The following is an 18830-nucleotide window of genomic DNA, read 5'->3' as shown; positions in this document are numbered from 1 at the left end:
CTTTCCCTATTTGTTATTCCTGTTTGCCATGACAAGATCCCAGCAAGGGACATCTTGGTAGTCCTGCCTTTATTAGTGCAACACTAAAGGTTAATCAGCATATGCCCAATTTAAGTGCTTTGTATCTAATTTTCTACATTGATCCATCAAAATGAAACTTCCATTAGACAGGGCATTGGCGTTCTAAGATAATTTTCCTTTTTATAGGTAAAGGAATAGAAACAGAAAAGGTTAATGTGATATGTTCAGCATCATATGGGATTGAAAATACTCTGAGTTTCTAGTTCTATTTCCAGTTCTTTCCTAGGGGATATTGGGAAATGTATGGGAATGTCTTTGATTGTCACACTGTGGGGCACTACTAGCATTGCGACGGGGAGCCAGCGATGCTAAACATTCAGCAATTTGATGGACAGTCTCATAGGAAGAGTTGACCCACCCAAAATATCCATTGCACTGTCATTGAAAAATATTGATTTCCCACCTGGACTTCTCCCTGGGCAGTCAGGTTTCCTTTTCCCTAATTCTCTTTTCTTCTTTTTTTTTTGCTGTACGTGTGCCTCTCACTGTTGTGGCCTCTTCCGTTGCGGAGCACAGGCTCCGGACACGCAGGCTCAGCGGCCATGGCTCACGGGCCCAGCCGCTCCGCGGCATGTGGGATCTTCCTGGACCAGGGCACAAACCCGTGTCCCTTGCATCGGCAGGCGGACTCTCAACCACTGCGCCACCAGGGAAGCCCCTCTTTTCTTAATAGAAGTTCTTTTGTAAAATTAAGTCCTTTGCGTTAGAGTGGCATGTGATCGAGTAATTTCTCTGGAAATAACTTGGTTTTGTTGGGATTTTTTTTTTTGTCACGTTGATGGAAAAGGCTGGACAAGAATCCTTCCGTTCTATCACCCGTTCCTACTACAGGGGAGCAGCCGGAGCACTGCTGGTGTACGACATTACAAGGTGAGTCACATCTGGTGGGTGAGAGGGAGATTCTTTCCTCTGTTCTCAATATCTTTTTTATCTATTGAATCTAGTTAGAATGCTAAAGAGGAAAGGACTCTCTGATATTTTTCTTTACACATATAATTATCCCCCTTTTCCCATACGTTTGGAATTGCTTTGGCATTTTGAAATAAGCCTTTGACCCACTTTCTAAACTTTTCTGCTGTAGGCGTGAAACCTTCAACCACTTGACCTCATGGTTAGAGGATGCCCGGCAGCACTCTAGCTCCAACATGGTTATCATGCTGATTGGGAATAAGAGGTAAAATTTTATTTGTATAAATAATAAGTACCAGGAGTCATCTAGGTACTCTGTGGACATTGGATCATTTGGGCCCTAAACTTTTTTAGTTTAGGTACATTTAGTGTCTCAGTTAAAAAATATATATATATTGTGGTTAAAATATACATAACAGGGCTTGCCTGGTGGCAAAAAAAAAAAAAATATATATATATATATATATATACATAACATAAAATTTACCATTTTAACCATTTTTAAGTAGATAGTTCTGTGGCATTAAGTATATTTACATTGTTCTCTAACCATCACCACCATTCATCTCCAGAACTTTTTCATCTTCCCCGACTGAGACTCTGTTACCATAAACAGTAACTCCACATTCCCCATCCCACCAGCCCCTAGCAACCACCATTCTACTTCCTGTCTCAATAAAGTTGACTAGTCTAGGCACCACATATAAGTGGAATCATACAATAGTTGTCTTCTTATTACTGGCTTATTTCATTTAGCATAACGTCTTCAAAATTTATCCATGTTGTAGCATGTGTTAGAATTTCCTTCCCTTTTAAGGGTGGATAGTAGTCCATTGTATGTATTTACCACATTTTGTTTATTCATCCATTGATGTACACTTCAGTTGCTTCTACCTTTTGGCTATTGTGAATAATGCTTCTTGTCAACATGGGTGTACAGATATCTGTTTGGGTCCCTGCTTTCAGTTCTTTAGGGTATATACCCAGAAGTGGAATTGCTGGATCTTATGGAAATTGTTTGATTTTTTGAGGTACCGCTGTATTGTTTTCCATAGTGGCTACACCATTTAACATTACTACCAACAATGCACAAGGGTTCCAGTTTCTCCACATCCTCACCAACACTTGTTATTCTCAATAAATTTTCTAAGGCACCCATAGGCCAAAAGACATACCTAATAGTTTTGTTATTAAATAGATCTAAACAACATAACAAGTATTTTTGTCATAACAACTAACTGAAAAATGAAAAACATAAATTAAAAGAAAAAGAATTTTTTATTTCATTCTTAAATAACCATAATGACAGCACAGCTTCTCAAACCTTGGAATCAATATTGGACACTACCACTCTCCGTTCCAAATTGATTTTAGTGCAGGGTTTGCTTTTTGTCATAGCAACTGCCAAAAAGTCAGCTTCGCAAAGATGTGCAAATGTTGAATGGAATCTGTCAGGATCTGATGGTGACATTGCCAGTTATATCAAGCTTGTAATTTATTTGGTGTTCTGATGTTGAGTGTTGCTATGTTTCCCTTGAATATTTGAAGTAACCTGTGGCACCCTTGTGAGTTTGTAGTAGTGCCTAAGGTGCATCGTTTGAGAACTGTGGCCACAGACTAATTGTACTCATTTATTGGTTCAACCAATTTATGGAAAGCCTGTTATGTCTTAGACATTGTGCCAGACCCTGAGTGTGCAAGGTGAAAACAAAGCCCTGCCCCCATTCCCATGGAGCTTACAGTCAATGGGGACATAGTTATTGAATATAAAATGATTTGTATCTGATTACAAATTATGATAAATGCAGCAAAGGGGAAGAAAAAGGGCACTATAAAAAAGAGTACCAGGGTACTTATTTTTGATTTAGAGTTGTAATTTAAGCTGGAATCTGAAGGATGTGCAAGAGTTCAGTGGGTAAAGATTTTAAAAAGTATCAAATAGGGGTAACAAACTGTGTGAAAGCCTTAAATTGGAAAGAAGCTCGATAAGTTTAAAATGTTGAAAGAAACCTGGTATGGTTGGACTAAATCAGAGGGGAATGGTGCAAGATGAAGTTGGAAAAGAAGGCAGGGGCCAGATCTCATCATGGCACTTACTGATCTGAGAGAGGAGTTTGGATTTTATTCTAAACACAGTAGGAAGCATTTAAGAGTTTTAAGCAGAGAGGTAGCTTGATCAGGTTTTAAAAGATCACCGTGGAGGGGAGCAAGGGTTGACGTGGATCTCAGCAGCAGCAGTCCAAGTGAGAAAGTGGTGGATTAGACTAGGTCGATGACACAGAGAGAGAAAAGTATGATTTTAAGGTACATTTTGGAGTACCTCGCTTTGGGGTGGATAGGGTATTTGGAGGGAAGGAGGAAAAGGTGTTAATAATGTCTTGGTTTTTGGCTTGTGCCGTTTATGGAGATGTGGAAGCTTGGGACAGAATCAGGACATTTCATTTTGATGTACTTCTGACGTGCCTTTTACACATCAGAGTGGAAATGAAGAACATAAATGGACAAACTGATCTGGGGCTTAGAGGTGTGTCTGGGCTAGAGGTACAAATTTTGGACTGTTGCCATTTAGGGTTAGTTCTTCCCTGGTCTTCACAGAGCTGATGAATAATAAATCTACATTTTGCAGGTTTGTTGTTCTCTAATGGACTTACTCCTTGATTTTTTTTTTTATGGTGAAAAACTGGAATCCTCCCAAATGAAAATTTCCAGTTAGAAAAATGAAAATCAGGCAGTTCACCATTGCATTATTTTGCAGCCTTTTATCCTGTCTTGCATAAAGTCTTTCCATGCCACTTTATTTTTTCTCATTCCTTGGCTCTGTCTTCACATCCTCAGTATCACCTAATTTTTTTTTTTTTTTTTTTTTTTTTTTTTTTGCTACGCCGCTCAGCTTCCAGGATCTTACTTAGTTCCCCGACCAGGGATTGAACCCCTACCTTCCGCAGTGAAAGCTTGGAGTCCTAACCACTGGACCACCAGGGAATCCCCTTTATCTGAAATATTATTTGGAGCCATCAGAGGGTTTCAAACCATAAGAGCACCCTGGCCAGGCTCTTGAACTTGCTTTAAAAAGATGACTGGCTGCTGTGTGTGGGCCCATCAGAAGGGTAGACGAAGGTAGAGGGAAGCAAGGAGACCAGGTGAGAGGAGGCATTGGCTCGGAAGGGGGAAGAAGCAGCAGGGGAGGGGAGGGGGGTGGAATAAAGAGAGAAGTGGAAATAATCACACTTTTAAGAGATAGAAGGTGCTTGTCTGTGAATTAAGGGAAGAGGAGAATCAAAAACGCCCAGCCTTCTGGTCGGAGCACAGGCTCTGGACGCGCAGGCTCAGCGGCCATGGCTTACGGGCCCAGCCGCTCTGCGGCATGTGGGATCTTCCCGGACCGGGGCACGAACCCGTGTCCCCTGCATCGGCAGGCGGACTCTCAACCACTGCGCCACCAGGGAAGTCCAGTATCACCTAATTTTATCCATATCATTTTCTCTGAATCCCTCATTTCCCTGGTGGCAGGCTGCTACTTATTATACACATAAATAATGAAACTAGTGAGTGTTAAGGCAACTGTGTTCTCCCTATTCCTGGCTCGCTCTCTTCTTGTAGATTGATTCTAGTAAAGAGGAAGACACTTATCACTATGGGATTTGACATCTATGACTTTTCTACTTTCCAGTAACTGGAATTTCCCTTTCCTCTTCTTTCCTTTGCTTTAACTGGATCTCATTTAAAAAAACAGCATAAGGCATAGACCTTGAGTAACTAGGGGGCTTGCCTAACCTCTTATAAACCTTTTTCTCTGTAATAAGAGTAAGGTATTATCCTCAACCATGCAGCAGCTGTCAAGAATCTGATCTGAAGAATATTTTCCAAGAGGCTACAGAAATCAGTAACCCTATACAAGGAACATCATGTAGGATCTACATTCTTTATGGATTAACTGGCAGTTGAAACAGCTATGGGATTCTTTTAGAACAAGAGTTTCTTCTTTCACTTGGATCTTTTTTTAGTTTTCTCCCCAATTAATCTCTTGCAGTGACTTAGAATCCCGTAGGGATGTGAAGAGAGAAGAGGGAGAGGCCTTTGCTCGGGAGCATGGACTTATATTCATGGAAACGTCAGCCAAAACAGCCTGCAATGTTGAAGAGGTACTATTTAGGAAAAAGTAGAGAAAGTTTTCAGAGATTATACCATATCTTTGTCCTTTTATTCAGAATTCTCTTCCCTTATAAGACATGGGTAAGAAAAGGATGTCTTATGGTCATAGTGACCATATGTCTCCCTTTAAGGGAATTTTTCCATTTCTTTTTCCTTGATTCCTAAGGCTTTATTTTTATATTAGGTAACATTAATTGGTAAGTGTGGATTGACACTACTGTTATTTGTAAATCAGTAGAACTAATGGATTCTACTTTAGTCATTCGTAAGCCTGATACTGACTGTATCTTCAGTAACTAACTGAGAAGAGAGCATGTTTGTTTTATTTGCAGAGGGTACCAACCTAGGAACCCTAGGTATATCGTGTATCAGTACCAAAATACCATAGAATCCCCTTTTTCTTTTTGAAACTACTCTCAATGGCTTTTACAGGGCCTTTGGGGGACCGTCTGTATTTTTACTCCATTCTCCTAATAGTTCCTAATTCACCTTTGAAATCCAAATAGGAATAATATTTGTATTCTCTTTTCTTAATCTCTCTACCTAAACTTGAGCCTAATACTATGGTTTATGTTTCCTTTAGGCCTTCATTAACACAGCCAAAGAAATATATAGGAAGATCCAGCAGGGTTTATTTGATGTCCACAATGAGGTGAGATAGGGTGGGGTCTGACAATTAACTTTGCTTTGTCTTAAACAGGATAGGAAGCTCCCTAGAATGTAAGCACTTCTTATCTAACATGATACTATTTGAAGCTATGTCAATTCATACTTGATTTTTTTTTTTTATGTAGGTACACAGAAACCTGTCATCCTTTTCATTTTTTCTCAAGTCTGAGACCCAGAATGCTTAAAGAGATTATTAATTGGTGATCTAAAAGGTTTATACGTTATGGGAGATTTTCTTTTCAACCTCAGTTTTTTACTATTTCAGAGCTTGGGGAAGTGTGATTCTTAATTGCTCAGCATGGCCATTTCTATAAAGCAAATTTGGGGTCAAAACAGAAAAAGGAATTATATGCTAATATGCTGCCACTTCTCTTTTACCTCCTCTTACTCTTACCTAATCACATCCTGATTCTGCACATAGCTATGAAACTTAAGTATAACAGTCACTTTAAAAATGGGCACAAAAGCCACTTCTGGTCATCAATAATACCAGAGCTGGTCATCTCATCTTCACTGTCACAGATTACTGTTCCACAGCAGTCTGGCTAGAGTGCATGGTTACCTGCCAAGGCCATATCTACTTCTAGAAAATGTGATCAATGATTTCTCCTTTTACCCCTCTCCTTTCTCCCACTTAACTTTCACACTGAGGTGGGAACTACTGCCTCTTTTCTTCTACAGGCAAATGGCATCAAGATTGGCCCCCAGCAGTGTATTTCAACGTCAGTGGGACCCAGTGCCTCCCAGCGGAGCTCTCGTGACATGGGGTCCGACTCTGGCTGCTGCTGAACATCTGGCCTGGACTCTTTTTTCCTTCCTGGAACAGCTTCAGATCAATAGGCTTAAAGAAAGAGGTCTTACTTGCTTTGGCTGAGAAAAGCCTCTTTTCAAGGTGTGATGTTTTGCCTTTCCACTTAAAGACCAGGGGAGAATTTGGGCCCTTATTGACCTGTCCTTCTTCAGGGACGTGAGCATTCCCTATAGATTAGGGCTCTTCTCATCCTTCTATTTTAATTTCTAAAATGTTAGGATCAAAGCTGATTGTCATGGTAGTTCAAAAATAAATTCGTTTATAAGCATATACAAGCTACTCCCCACCAAGAATTAGTAACAATGGTCTAGGACCTTCTGCTTGAGCACTTGAGATTACTGGGATCCAGCTGGCCTTTTGACCATAGATCCTCAGTCTTGGGATTTCATTGAATTTTTTCACTTGCCACGTCATAAGATGTGTTGCAGATAGCAGTTCCTTCTACTTGAACTGTTCAAGGATGCTGAATACTTCTCCATCATCCCATTACTAGTTTCTCTGTCTTAGAGTAACTACAAAAGTTTGAAAGCAGTGGAGTTGCTCCTGGACCTGTAGCCACTTACTATCATTACCTAGAGAAAACATCTTTCCCTGTTCATTTTGTTTTGGGGACCAGACCTAACATTAGTAAGTCAGTGTCTTTCACCAAATAGACTCCTACTGTTTCATCACACACACTTCTTAAGGAGACCTGTTTAGACTTTCTACTGTAGTCAAGCTAATCTGCTTACTGGACATGACATATTTGCTTCCACTCCTATGCCTTTGCACATGCCCTACTCTCCACTAACATTATACTCAAAGTCCACATTTTTTTCCTTCAGAACGCCTTCTTTGACTGACCTAGGGACTTCTGAACAATTATTGACATAGTACCTTTTAGCTTTCATATATTTATTCATATGTATATTTATTTGTATTTATGTTGCTTTGTAAATATGTTTCATAGTAGCTTTGTGGGTGGAACCTGTCTCCCCAGGTAGGTTGTAAGCTCCTTGAGAGTAGTAACCATGCTATCCTTTTAGTTTTGTAAACCGCTTCCTCCACCATTCCTTCCGTGCCTAGTGCTATTCCTGTGATCACTGAATTTGACTGACATACTTAAAGACCTGGAACAGGTTTGTCTTAGGCTGCAGAGGAAACAAAAGGCCTTAGAGTCATCTCTTTGTAATTCTATCTCAATCTCTTCCACCTGCTTACCCTGGATTCTATATTGCTCTTCTGTCTCTCCTCTCTCTCCCTTCCCTGGCCCTTCACCTCCATTCCATGCAGCATACACTAAGGCTGCCTGCTTCCAAGCAGTCAAATGAGTGGATACTTCTCCAGCCATTCTCCTTTTCAAGAGCATATAATACTATCCTAGTCAGCTTTGCCTTAGCTTCACTAATCATGCAGCCTTCTGGGCCAGTTGCTATATCATTTTGACTTGATGTCCCATTCTCTTCCACGGCACTGAGGTCTCGTGAATTTTCCTCATTGTTTTTGTTGTTGATGAATTGTTTCATAATTAAATATATGCATGTATCCAAGCTGCTGACATTTCGTGTGTCATTTCTGATTGTATCCCAAACATAAGTAGATACTCTCTCCTTCTAGGGAATTGTATCAAAGGTATTGGAAGAAGCCTCCTTAAGATACATTCATTTTATACAGGATTCTGCCCCCAGTAGTAGTAGTATTGTTTAATAGTGCACCACAGGAAGTTGGAAGGCATTTGGAGTATTGCTTTGATTATCGTTTGGTTTGGTTTGGTTTTTGAAAAATCGTACCTCATTCTAAAAGGGATTGAGGCTGTTGAATTTGGCTTGCCCCCTCACAACAGGGTCAAAACTAAAGTAGATATAACTTAATAGTTTCTATACAGGAGTTTTCCTTTACCAACCAAAAAAACCTTTAGTGATTGGGATGAATCAGAGCACTGATCAGAGATAGCATTCTGCCTAGAGCTGCTGCTTTCAGAGTCATTAAAGGATACCATTTTGATATTTTAGAGTGTATCTTTTTGATCTGAATCCCACATCCAGTTATTTTATCCAAACCACTGATAACCTTCTATACTCAGGTATTTCACCAACTTTAGGGAAGCATGAGAAACAGAAGTACCTGGGCAAATTCATGACCTGTGTTGATCATTGCTGATGTTCTGAATGAAATGGTCATGAAGAATTATAGAAAGTGGATCTCCCACTCCCATGTGAAGAATAGCAGTTATAAGATTATATGGGTGTTGGTTGGTTTTTGAAGGCCAGGACTATTAGAAGTCATATTTATAGCAGTCTAAATCATTACTATTTATAGATCATTGAGGATAGCAGGCACACCCATTCCCCTTTCTATAATGCTTATTAACTGGTTCTTTAGATAGTAGGTTTATTTTGTATCAAATAAGCAGAAGGATAATAGGTTCTCATTCTAGAAACTTAGTAATTAAGATCATATCTGTCTACGCATTTACAGACAGATATATTGTTCTGGTAAGTCCTAATACTAACATCAAGTTTAATTTGGCCAACAGATTTTGTTCAATATACAGAGAAATGTATTTGGCCAAGTTTAATCACTTCTGCGATAAAATACTGATTCGTGTGACTCCTTAAGGTCTCTGAGCTCCCACCATGTATGACCATGCAAATGTTACTCCTTGAGAAATTCCTTTAATGATACGGAAAGATTCCCTTCACTCAATAATTCAAAAAAATAAAAACTTCTTGTAGCAAGTTGTAATAGCAGTAGAGATTTAAACTAAAAAACACGGGAAAATCTCATTGAGGGCAAGAGAATTTCACCTACACTAAAATTATTAACAATTTAAACGCAGTTATTAGAACATTACTCTGCAGCCAGTGTTTCTAAGGCAGTCTCTTAATGCCCCTCCTCCTTGCATATAATTTCACCTTTAAGACTTCCGCTCTCTATCTGTAGTCACAGGTAGTTTGGGTCTATTGATGAACTTAGGCCTTTAAAAAAAAAAAAAAGTTGCAATTCTTCCCTGAATCCTGTTCATTTCCAACTGACTAGCAGTACTCTGTACCGTCAAAGTCACAATACTGGAAACCTTGCACGTGAAGCATAAGGATTAGAAGCATCTAGAATAGATGCATAACCTATGTTGATCTTATGCTGATATCCTGAGGAGTGAGGTGTCTCCAGAGGATTATCCCAGGAACTCGGAAAATCCACTCATTCCGAGAATGCATTTTTGCTTATTTGATTTGGTCAAGATCGCTTCCCTCGTATGCGAGAGAGGGTGGGCGCTGCCTCCAAGCGCATTCAGCACTATTCCAGATTTTCTCCCCATCGTGACTGAGGGATACTCTGATCATCTAAAGGATAGTACATGGGGGTTGCACCTAAGTAGTCCGACAGAACACCGAAAGGGACTTCAAATTCCTTAAGCACTCCTTCCTCCTCCCAGCCCTAAGGCACCAGCCCGATCCAAGATGGCTTCCCAGAAACAGGTAACTAAACGTTGTTTTCGTTTAGAGCGCCCCCAACGGCGGGGATCCAGAAAAGATGCCGAGAGATCTGAAAGTCCGTGAACTGAGAGCCGTCAGAGCCGACCTACCGCCAAATTTTATTTTCAATCAGGCATATTTGTGGTTGCCTCAGCGTTTTAGGCCCTCCCACCCTCAAGAGACTTCCTGGATGGCACCCACACTACCCTGCTGGAAGAGGCGGGGCGTAGGCCCTGCCATTGGTGGGTGGGAGCGTAGTTGGGCGGAGCGAGGGAGAATGGACTACTAGCAAGCTAGATTGAGCCGAGGGCTGGCCATGCTCCGCCGGAAGGCGCCTTGTTCTCCGAAAGGGTGAATTGAAACGCTGGCTGGAAAGGAAGCACTAGGACTTGTTCAGGTAGGCTTTCCGCTCACGCCCGCCGCTCAGTGCTGGTCCAAGAGTCTTTGCAAAAGCTGAGGCTCTTAGAATTGGCTTCCATGACTCATTCTCCTCCTCGCGCCCCCGCCCTCTGCCCGTCCCCCAGTTGTAAGGGATCAGGTGCGGGGTGATGCTCTGGACTGAACCATTCTCCTTTGTGAGAGGCCGGGGGAGAGGGCGGCTGCCGGGCCGAGGGGCCCGAGTCGGACCGAGCCGCGAACGGGGCTGCGCCGGCCCCTGTGAAGTTTTTAGGGCTTGTCACTGCATTGCTGGGTATCGTGTAGATTTGAGGCAGCTCCTTGTTCTCTTTTCCCCTTCAGAGGAGGGAAAACTCCCCGGCTCCGTTTTGGTTACTCCATACTTTGGTCTCAGAAGTGGGAGGTTAGGGATTTTTTCTTCTTTTTTTTTTTTTTTTTTTTGCATTTTAGCAATAAAGGTGGGTAAGAGAGCATGGGGTGACCCTGTGCAGATTGTTTTACATTCTTAGGTGTAATTTCTGTGGATATTTGGGAGAGCAGAGCAGGCTTTTGGACGTGTTCAGAGATGTGGGAAGAGAGAAGCTCAAGCCTTGCCTTTCCATTGACAAGTCTGCAGAGCTCACTGATTTTCTGTTGCATTATGTAAACTCTTCAGTGCCAGAAGACCCCTCCCCCTACCTCGGAGCGAATGCAATTTCTTTATTTACCTGGCTCTAGTGTCGCAGGAAATTTCCCTGCCATTGCAGCAGCTGTGCAAATGCAGCAGCTCCTACCTTTTAAGGGTCAGTCCTAAATGATTAAGGTCTTCAAGGAAGAGGTGAATAGTGGTGTCTAGATGTTTAGTGAGCCAGTCTCTTTTCAATGAGCACAGTGAGCCAGAAGTCGAAGACTTAGAACTTGATGTCTTTTTCTTTTTAAAGAATAGACATAGTGGAGCGCCCCAAACATCAGAGGAGCTGCGTTACCTGTCTACTACACCCTACCATCACATTAGCATCCACAGATTGTTTACTCTTCATGTTCTGAACCTGTCAGTTCAGTCGGGGATTCTCTGACTGGTTATCCTTAGCATCATGTGAGGTCCTATCTGGTGTGGGGCACTTAAGGTGCTAGAAGGTGAGTTTGTGATTTGAATAACATTCTCTCTTAGTTCATTAGATAACGTCTTCTGCTTAGGAATTTCTTTTGTATTAATCAACAGATAGTTGTCAGAGCAAACTATGGTCAGCCTCTTAGGGCCAGAACAAGTATTTTCATTCCAAGTATTTTGGATTATCCCACCCCTTAAAAGAAAAGAAAAATTATGATAAGGAAAACAACATTTTTCATTTGAGAAGTCAGGTCGCAAGAGCAGTATGCCAGTGGGTCTGCAAGGCAAGATGAAGGACATTGGCCAAAGAGAGGGTAGCTGTGTGTGTAAAGACAGGCTTGGGGGAAGGTTTAAAACTGCAGTAGTGGGCTTCCCTGGTGGCGCAGTGGTTAAGAGTCCACCTGCAGATGCAGGGGACACGGGTTCGTGGCCCGGTCCGGGAAGATCCCACATGCCATGGAGCAGCTAGGCCTATGAGCCATGGCAGCTGAGCCTGCGCATCTGGAATCTGTGCTCCGCAACGGGAGAGGCCACAACAGTGAGAGGCCCGCTTACTGCAAAACGACAACAACAACAAACAAACAAACAAAAAAACTGCAGTAGTAAAAGAGTAGTGGATTGGGATAAGGGATTTGATGGAGCAGTGCATGGGTACTTGCACGGTTGTCACCTTCCCCATGTGTGATCTATACTGTGCATGTGGCCTTTTTTTTTTTTTTTGCGGTGCGCGGGCCTCTCACCGTTGTGGCCTCTCCTGTTGCGGCCTCTCCTGTTGCGGAGCACAGGCTCCAGACGCGCAGGCTCAGCGGCCATGGCTCACGGGCCCAGCCGCTCTGCAGCATGTGGGATCTTCCCAGACCAGGGCACGAACCTGTGTCCCCTGCATCTGCAGGCGGACTCTCAACCACTGCGCCACCAGGGAAGCCCACATGTGGCCTTTTGAGTGTGTCAGTTCCAAAATTGACAAAATCCATTTACACATGGATAGAAAATGATAGAAATAGAAATTTGCTGAGCTGGTTGTGAATCACCAGGAAACACAGATCTTGTATTTCCTGGGACAGCCTTCTCTGCAGCACCCGCTGGGTGATGGGGTGGAAGAATCTTGGTACTGTGGTAATGACCACTTCAGAGTTTTGCTTGTAACAAGAAAATTTTGCCATTTTATGTAAAGAGTTGAGTTTTTGAAGGTAAGGTAGGATGGCGATGGGGCTTAGTCTTTAAAAGAAACCATTGTACACATCTCCTTTGGAAAGGGTGCAGTATTTCTGGGCAAAACTACCTCTTAAGATTAATTTGTGGGTGTCAAGCACTGTGCTTGCTTACTGAAAGAATGAGATTTGATATTCTCATCTGTGGAAGGACTGTAACATCTTCACAATGTTCAGATGAATACTAAATGTTTTGAAGATATTGTTTGTCCACAGTCCTGCAAACGTTAAGCTATCTTCTGAGCTTAGGTTTAGCCTAATACCTGAAGGATAAACAGAAGACAAATATTTTTCTGGACCCTCTACCTTCACCCCTAGAAGTCACCCCTACCTTCACACCTAGAAGTCACTCCACTTATGGAGTTGCATTTGAGCCAGCCCCTGATCTATAGGTCTTTGCTCGACCTACCCTTGCACTACTGTAACCAACTTAGTATTTACTGTTTTACTTTTAGCATTCAGTCCATTGATAGACTATCATTTTATATCTTACTCAGTTTAACTTTTTGTATCTCCTCTTTAATTAATTATTCTATTCTCCTTCTCACAGAGTTGGTGCTCTTCCTTTCATCCTTCTGTTACAATTTTGTTCACTTTGCCTTTTGTTTTAATTCACTTACATTGTCCCTTTCTGCATCTGTCTTGAGGCCGTTTAAGAATGCAGAGATCCTAATTTTCAAGGTATACTTCCTTTGGTGCCTAATACCCGAGTAACAGTTGTATTTCTGTTTTCGGTTTTTTTGGTTTATTTTTGGACTGCACAGAGCGGCATATGCGATCTTAGTTCCCCGACCAGGGATTGAACCCGCATCCCCTGCAGTGGAAGCGTGGAATCTTAACCACTGGACTGCCAGGGAGGTCCCAACAGTTGTATTTCTATATAACAAAGCCGTGTATGAACCATTTACTGTTGCCTAAAGGTTTATTTAACCATTTATTACATTTTGAATTTTATCCTGGGTAACCTTCCCCCAGCATTAACCTCTGTTTTGTGTGTATACTTGTATGAAGTTGTAATTTGGCTCTGTTTTTTGCCTAAAAAACTAATTCATATTGTCTTGAAGATTTTCATTGTCTATGTATTGCAAAATAAGTCCACCTCTTTGTAGTCTCTGAGATTTCTCATTAAGCTCTTCAATAGGTAACATTTCTTTTGCCCTTTTATCACCGGTCACTTTCTATCCTTCACTAGACTCTTGGTTGTTGAATGACACATGAAGCAAAATGCTCAACTTTAAAATACCTTAATTCTTGCTTTCAGATCGCAGCAGGAGACTTTTAAAAATAAAGCACTTAATTTCTACCCACAAATGTACATTACATGATCATAAAAAGCCTAGCGTAAACAGAAAGACTGGCATAGATAATTCACCTTCAGCAGGGATGAATCCAAGAATGTATTCCAAGCAGTAGAGCGGTGTAGGAAGCCTAGACAATGTTCTAGCCTCTTCCTATTCAGACTTTCCAAGTATATTCTCACTAGTTTGTTTGAAAAGAGTTCCCAGAACACGTTCAAATAAAAGTACAAAAATATTTCAACATCAAACCAAGGATTTTAAACATTACTTACTCTTATGTGTAATTTTTAAGAAAAGATTGGCTTTGTAACTGAAAGAATGAACCATTCCTGATTTTATTCCTTCAATACATTTCCAGAGAAATTTATTGTGTATGGCTTCTTTTTATTTGGTATTTTCAGACTTTATTTCATTTTAAAAAGGTAATTAAATGACATACTACTGAAATTACTAGATAATAATAGAACTGTGCTTCTTTCCTCCACTGTATGTCAGCACCCTAAATCTGATAGTTCTAATCCTTTAGGCAATGTCGCAGTATTCCAGTAATCAGTGACTCCGTAATAACACCTTTTTGTTTTGTTTTGTAGTTCTCCTAAAACTATATCAGTAACTCTCTGAGAAAGGATATGTATTAACTGAATTCTTAATTTCACCTGAGAGGAAGGATATTCAAGACCTGTAAAGTCTTTGGGGTTTCTTAAATTGTCTCTCATGGTCATTAGAAAAACCTTTGGAATATCCTGCCTCCTTTTTTTCCTCCACTACATACTCTGAGGATACATTATATCTTTAGGGATTATTCCTTTGGGACATGGGTATTCTGAAATACCCAGTCCCATTAGTAATATGGGAATTTCTCTTTGGTTCTAGAAGAAATCAGTGATTTCAGTAGTTTGGCTGCCTACTTAGAACCAAATCATAATAGAGTTTTGTAATAGAACATGAAAGTCATACTTCACATATTCTATGATTTTCATGTTTTATTACAGGTATGAGATGTATATCAGGGATACATCCATCTAAATAAACTGAATGGGAAGCTTTTTCAGGATTTTTGAATAGGAGCTACCAAGTTGCATGAACACCGAACTTTCAGTGTTTTATTCTTTTTTAAAATTTATTTATTTATTTATTTATTTATTTTTGGCTGCGTTGGGTCTTCGTTGCTGCGTGTGGGCTTTCTCTAGTTGCACTGAGCGGGGGCTACTCTTTGCTGCGGTGCGCGGGCTTCTCATTGTAGTGGCTTCTCTTATTGCGGAGCACGGGCTCTAGGCACGCGGGCTTCAGTAGTTGTGGCGCACGGACTTAGTTGCTCCGCGGCATGTGGGATCTTCCCGGACCAGGGCTTGAACCCGTGTCCCCTGCATTGGCAGGTGGATTCTTTTTTTTTGTGTGGTACTCGGGCCTCTCACTGCTGTGGCCTCTCCCGTTGCGGGGCACAGGCTCAGTAGCCATGGCTCACGGGCCCAGCCGCTCCGCGGCATGTGGGATCTTCCTGGACCAGGGCACGAACCCGTGTCCCCTGCATCGGCAGGCGGACTCTCAACCACTGCGCCACCAGGGAAGCCTGGCAGGTGGATTCTTAACCACTGTGCCACCAGGGAAGTCCCCAGTGTTTTATTCTTCATTGCTTCCACTCAGTACCCAGTCATTCTTTGTTTATTTACACATTAGTTCTTCTATAAAGTGTAGTGCTTCTGCCTGTTTTTCAGGTTTGCCTCCTGTTGGGGGGACCTTTTCCTTGAGGAATTAAATATATATGGGTCGTGGTCACTTCCATTCACTGCTTTCCTGAAAGTCATGGGAGTCAAAAGTTGAGCTACCTGGGTCTGGGCATGTGAGCTACCAAGGGACAGCCTAGTCATTTGGAGAACTGTAAGTTCCCACAGGCAGGCATTGTGAAGTAAATGGAGTATTCAGACACTGGCATCGTTCATACAAACACAAAAAATGATTAATTGAATTACCTGCCTGTTGGCCTAGCCACCGTGCTGGTTGAAGTCTGTTCCGTGGTTTTGAGGTTAAAGGGTTATACAGCTTTCTCAGCACAGTAGTACTAGTCCTTTGATCCTGCCCAGCAGTCCTGCTATTCTAATTATGAAACTTTTGCATCTATTTTAGTATCCCACCATTCTGCTTAGCAGATCAGCTCAGCCAAACCTCTAAGGAGTAATTTTGCTTTGAGAGGAACCTTTAGTGGTACTGTTTTTAAATTATTGGACAGGGAATAATAAACTCTTTATTTGCCTACTGTGTGCCAAACATTGTACATTATCTTTTAATCTTCAGAATAACTCTGGAAATGTATGTGATGTTACTTTCATTTTACAGAAGAGAAAAAATAAGACAGTGAGGTTAGATCATTTAACCAGGAGTAGGACTCTGATCTGTCAGACTTCAAAGCCTCATTCATTATCGTCTTGCTACATTTAGAAATTCAGTGCTGACCCCTGGAGGAGACCTGTCTTTGACCACAACATTAGGCGAGTAGACATTCCATAGCCTGTTAAAGCTGTGTCTTTAGCAGTTGTAGAACCTTGAGAATGTAAACTTTCTTTTTGTCTTTGTATTTCTGTCTGTTAAAAGGATAAAAAAAAAGAATAGTTTCTTTTATTTAACTTAGTTATTTTGAAGATAAGATTATGTGAAATATTCAAGCTCTACAGAGGAAAATCACTTGGTCAGTCTTGCAAATAACTCAATTTTTTAGCCAATGCAAGTCAAACTAGCCAACTGAATTTTCATCAGTCCCATGTCACTGGGTCATTTTTTGTGCCTAGAGGCACAAGTGTGATAATAACAGTGTTTCTCCCCCCAGCCACACATACATTTTTTAGCATAAATGTTGCAGTGAAAACAATCCCTCATAAATAATTAAGAGTCCCCTAGTGGCCTAGTGGTTAGGATTCCCGGTTTTCACTGCTGCGGCCCAGGTTCAATCCCTGGTCGGGGAACATTGTGCAAGCCATGCAGCGTGCCCCCCCCCAAAAAAAGTAAGTAAATATTTATATTTTTTGGTTAGGCTGAAAAAATATATGTATACACTTGGCCCAATTAAAGTAGGGCATGCGAGGGTGGTGTGGGAGAGCATAAAGAGGAACAGGACTCTGTTACCTAAAATATATATATTATGGGGGGAGGGCAAAATGGGCAAAGGGGGTCAACTGTATGGCAATGGATGGAAAGTAACTTTGTGGTGGTGAGCACGCTGCAGTGTATACAGAAGTAGAAAAATAATGTTGTACACATGAAATTTATGTAACATTATAAACTAGTATTACCTCAGTAAAAAAAAATTATGTATATCATTATTTACACTGGATGTCCAAAAGTGGTGTCACACAAGGTAGATATATTAATCCAGTTAGATATTCCTCATCTAGAACCTAGACTATTATTTTCACCTTGGTGAACATGTGCCAGTGAAGAGGAACTTCTCTAGATCCAGTCTAACTTGACCCCAGGGCAGTGATCGTTAAAAATTAGGTTCTTGGGCTTCCCTGGTGGCGCAGTGGTTGAGAATCTGCCTGCCAATGCAGACGACACAGGTTCGAGCCCTGGTCTGGGAAAATCCCACATGCCATGGAGCAACTGGGCCCGTGAGCCACAATTACTGAGCCTGCGCGTCTGGAGCCTGTGCTCCGCAACAACAGAGGCCGCGATAGTGAGAGGCCTGCGCACCGCGATGAAGAGTGACCCCCACTTGCCACAACTAGAGAAAGCCCATGCACAGAAATGAAGACCCAACACAGCCATAAATAAATAAATAAATACATTGTGTATTATTTAAAAAAAAAAAAAAAATTAGGTTCTTACGTTCTGTCTTCAGACTTAGACCAAAACTCCAGAGTTTTACTGGAAAAAAATCTACAATGAGGCTGACTTAAGAATGAATCCATGCCCTATTTTTGAGTCATATGGGTATGGTTTCATCCATTCACTTCTTGCCATAGTTTCAAATTCGCCACCACTGAGGCTTTATGGTCCCAAGCCTAAAGGAGATAACTAAAATTTCATTGCTTTCAATAGTGATTACCACACTATAGAAAATAGTCTTTTATGTGTATTGGATGCAGCTTCTTTTACTATACCTGAAAGCTGTGTCTGCTACGGGTCCTAAAAAGTGAAGATGCTTAAGATTTTGTGATGCCTCTTCTGAATGTTTTTGGTAGGAAATGTGCCGCTGCCTGTTTACTATCTCAGCAGTCTGGAGAAGCCCTTGGTTTTGGTCAGATACCTCCGCATTACCCCTCCACAGCCCCACTACCACACACCTTTGGCTGGAAGTTGAAAATGCATTCCTTCACAGAAGTACACTGAGTGCCTATTACCACCTGATAAGCCAAGGAAATATTGTAATAAGTCATACACAGGCCTTGCCTTTGTGCAACTTGCATTCTCATATGGGGGTGAGGGAGGATGGATATCAAACAATGAATTATATAATGTTATTCAGACTACTACAAAAGAGAAATTATGGATGTTACAAGAGAATTTGTAATAGGGGCATGTAGCCTACACCATAGTATAGTTGGGTGGTTAAGAATGTGACTTCAGGGCTTCCCTGGTGGCGCAGTGGTTGAGAGTCCGCCTGCCGATGCAGGGGACACGGGTTCGTGCCCCGGTCCGGGAAGATCCCACATGCTGCGGAGCAGCTGGGCCCGTGAGCCATGGCCACTGAGCCTGCACGTCCGGAGCCTGTGCTCCACAACAGGAGAGGCCACAACAGTGAGAGACCCGCCTACTGCCAAAAAA

General features: G+C 41.7%; 1 protein-coding gene across 2 annotated transcripts in view; it reads left to right on the top strand.

Moving 5' to 3' along the window:
• The window catches only part of RAB2B (RAB2B, member RAS oncogene family), a 17528-nt gene extending 9368 nt beyond the window's left edge, over positions 1 to 8160 (top strand). The window contains exons 4-8 of one of the 2 annotated variants that reach the window (XM_007449515.1): positions 869 to 951; positions 1163 to 1255; positions 5021 to 5132; positions 5726 to 5794; positions 6493 to 8160. In XM_007449515.1, coding sequence (XP_007449577.1) covers positions 869 to 951; positions 1163 to 1255; positions 5021 to 5132; positions 5726 to 5794; positions 6493 to 6600 — 465 coding nt within the window. In that variant the 3' untranslated portion in view covers positions 6601 to 8160. The remainder of the gene's footprint in view (positions 1 to 868; positions 952 to 1162; positions 1256 to 5020; positions 5133 to 5725; positions 5795 to 6492) is intronic. The other variant, XM_007449516.1, reaches the window with a different exon arrangement.
• The last annotated feature ends 10670 nt before the right edge of the window (positions 8161 to 18830 follow it).

This window comes from Lipotes vexillifer, unplaced genomic scaffold (genome assembly GCF_000442215.2).
Source record: "Lipotes vexillifer unplaced genomic scaffold, Lipotes_vexillifer_v1.1 scaffold1093, whole genome shotgun sequence".
Taxonomy (NCBI): Eukaryota; Metazoa; Chordata; class Mammalia; order Artiodactyla; family Lipotidae; genus Lipotes; species Lipotes vexillifer.
Note: the sequence above shows the minus strand (reverse complement) of the source record. Positions and strands in the feature narration are given on the sequence as shown.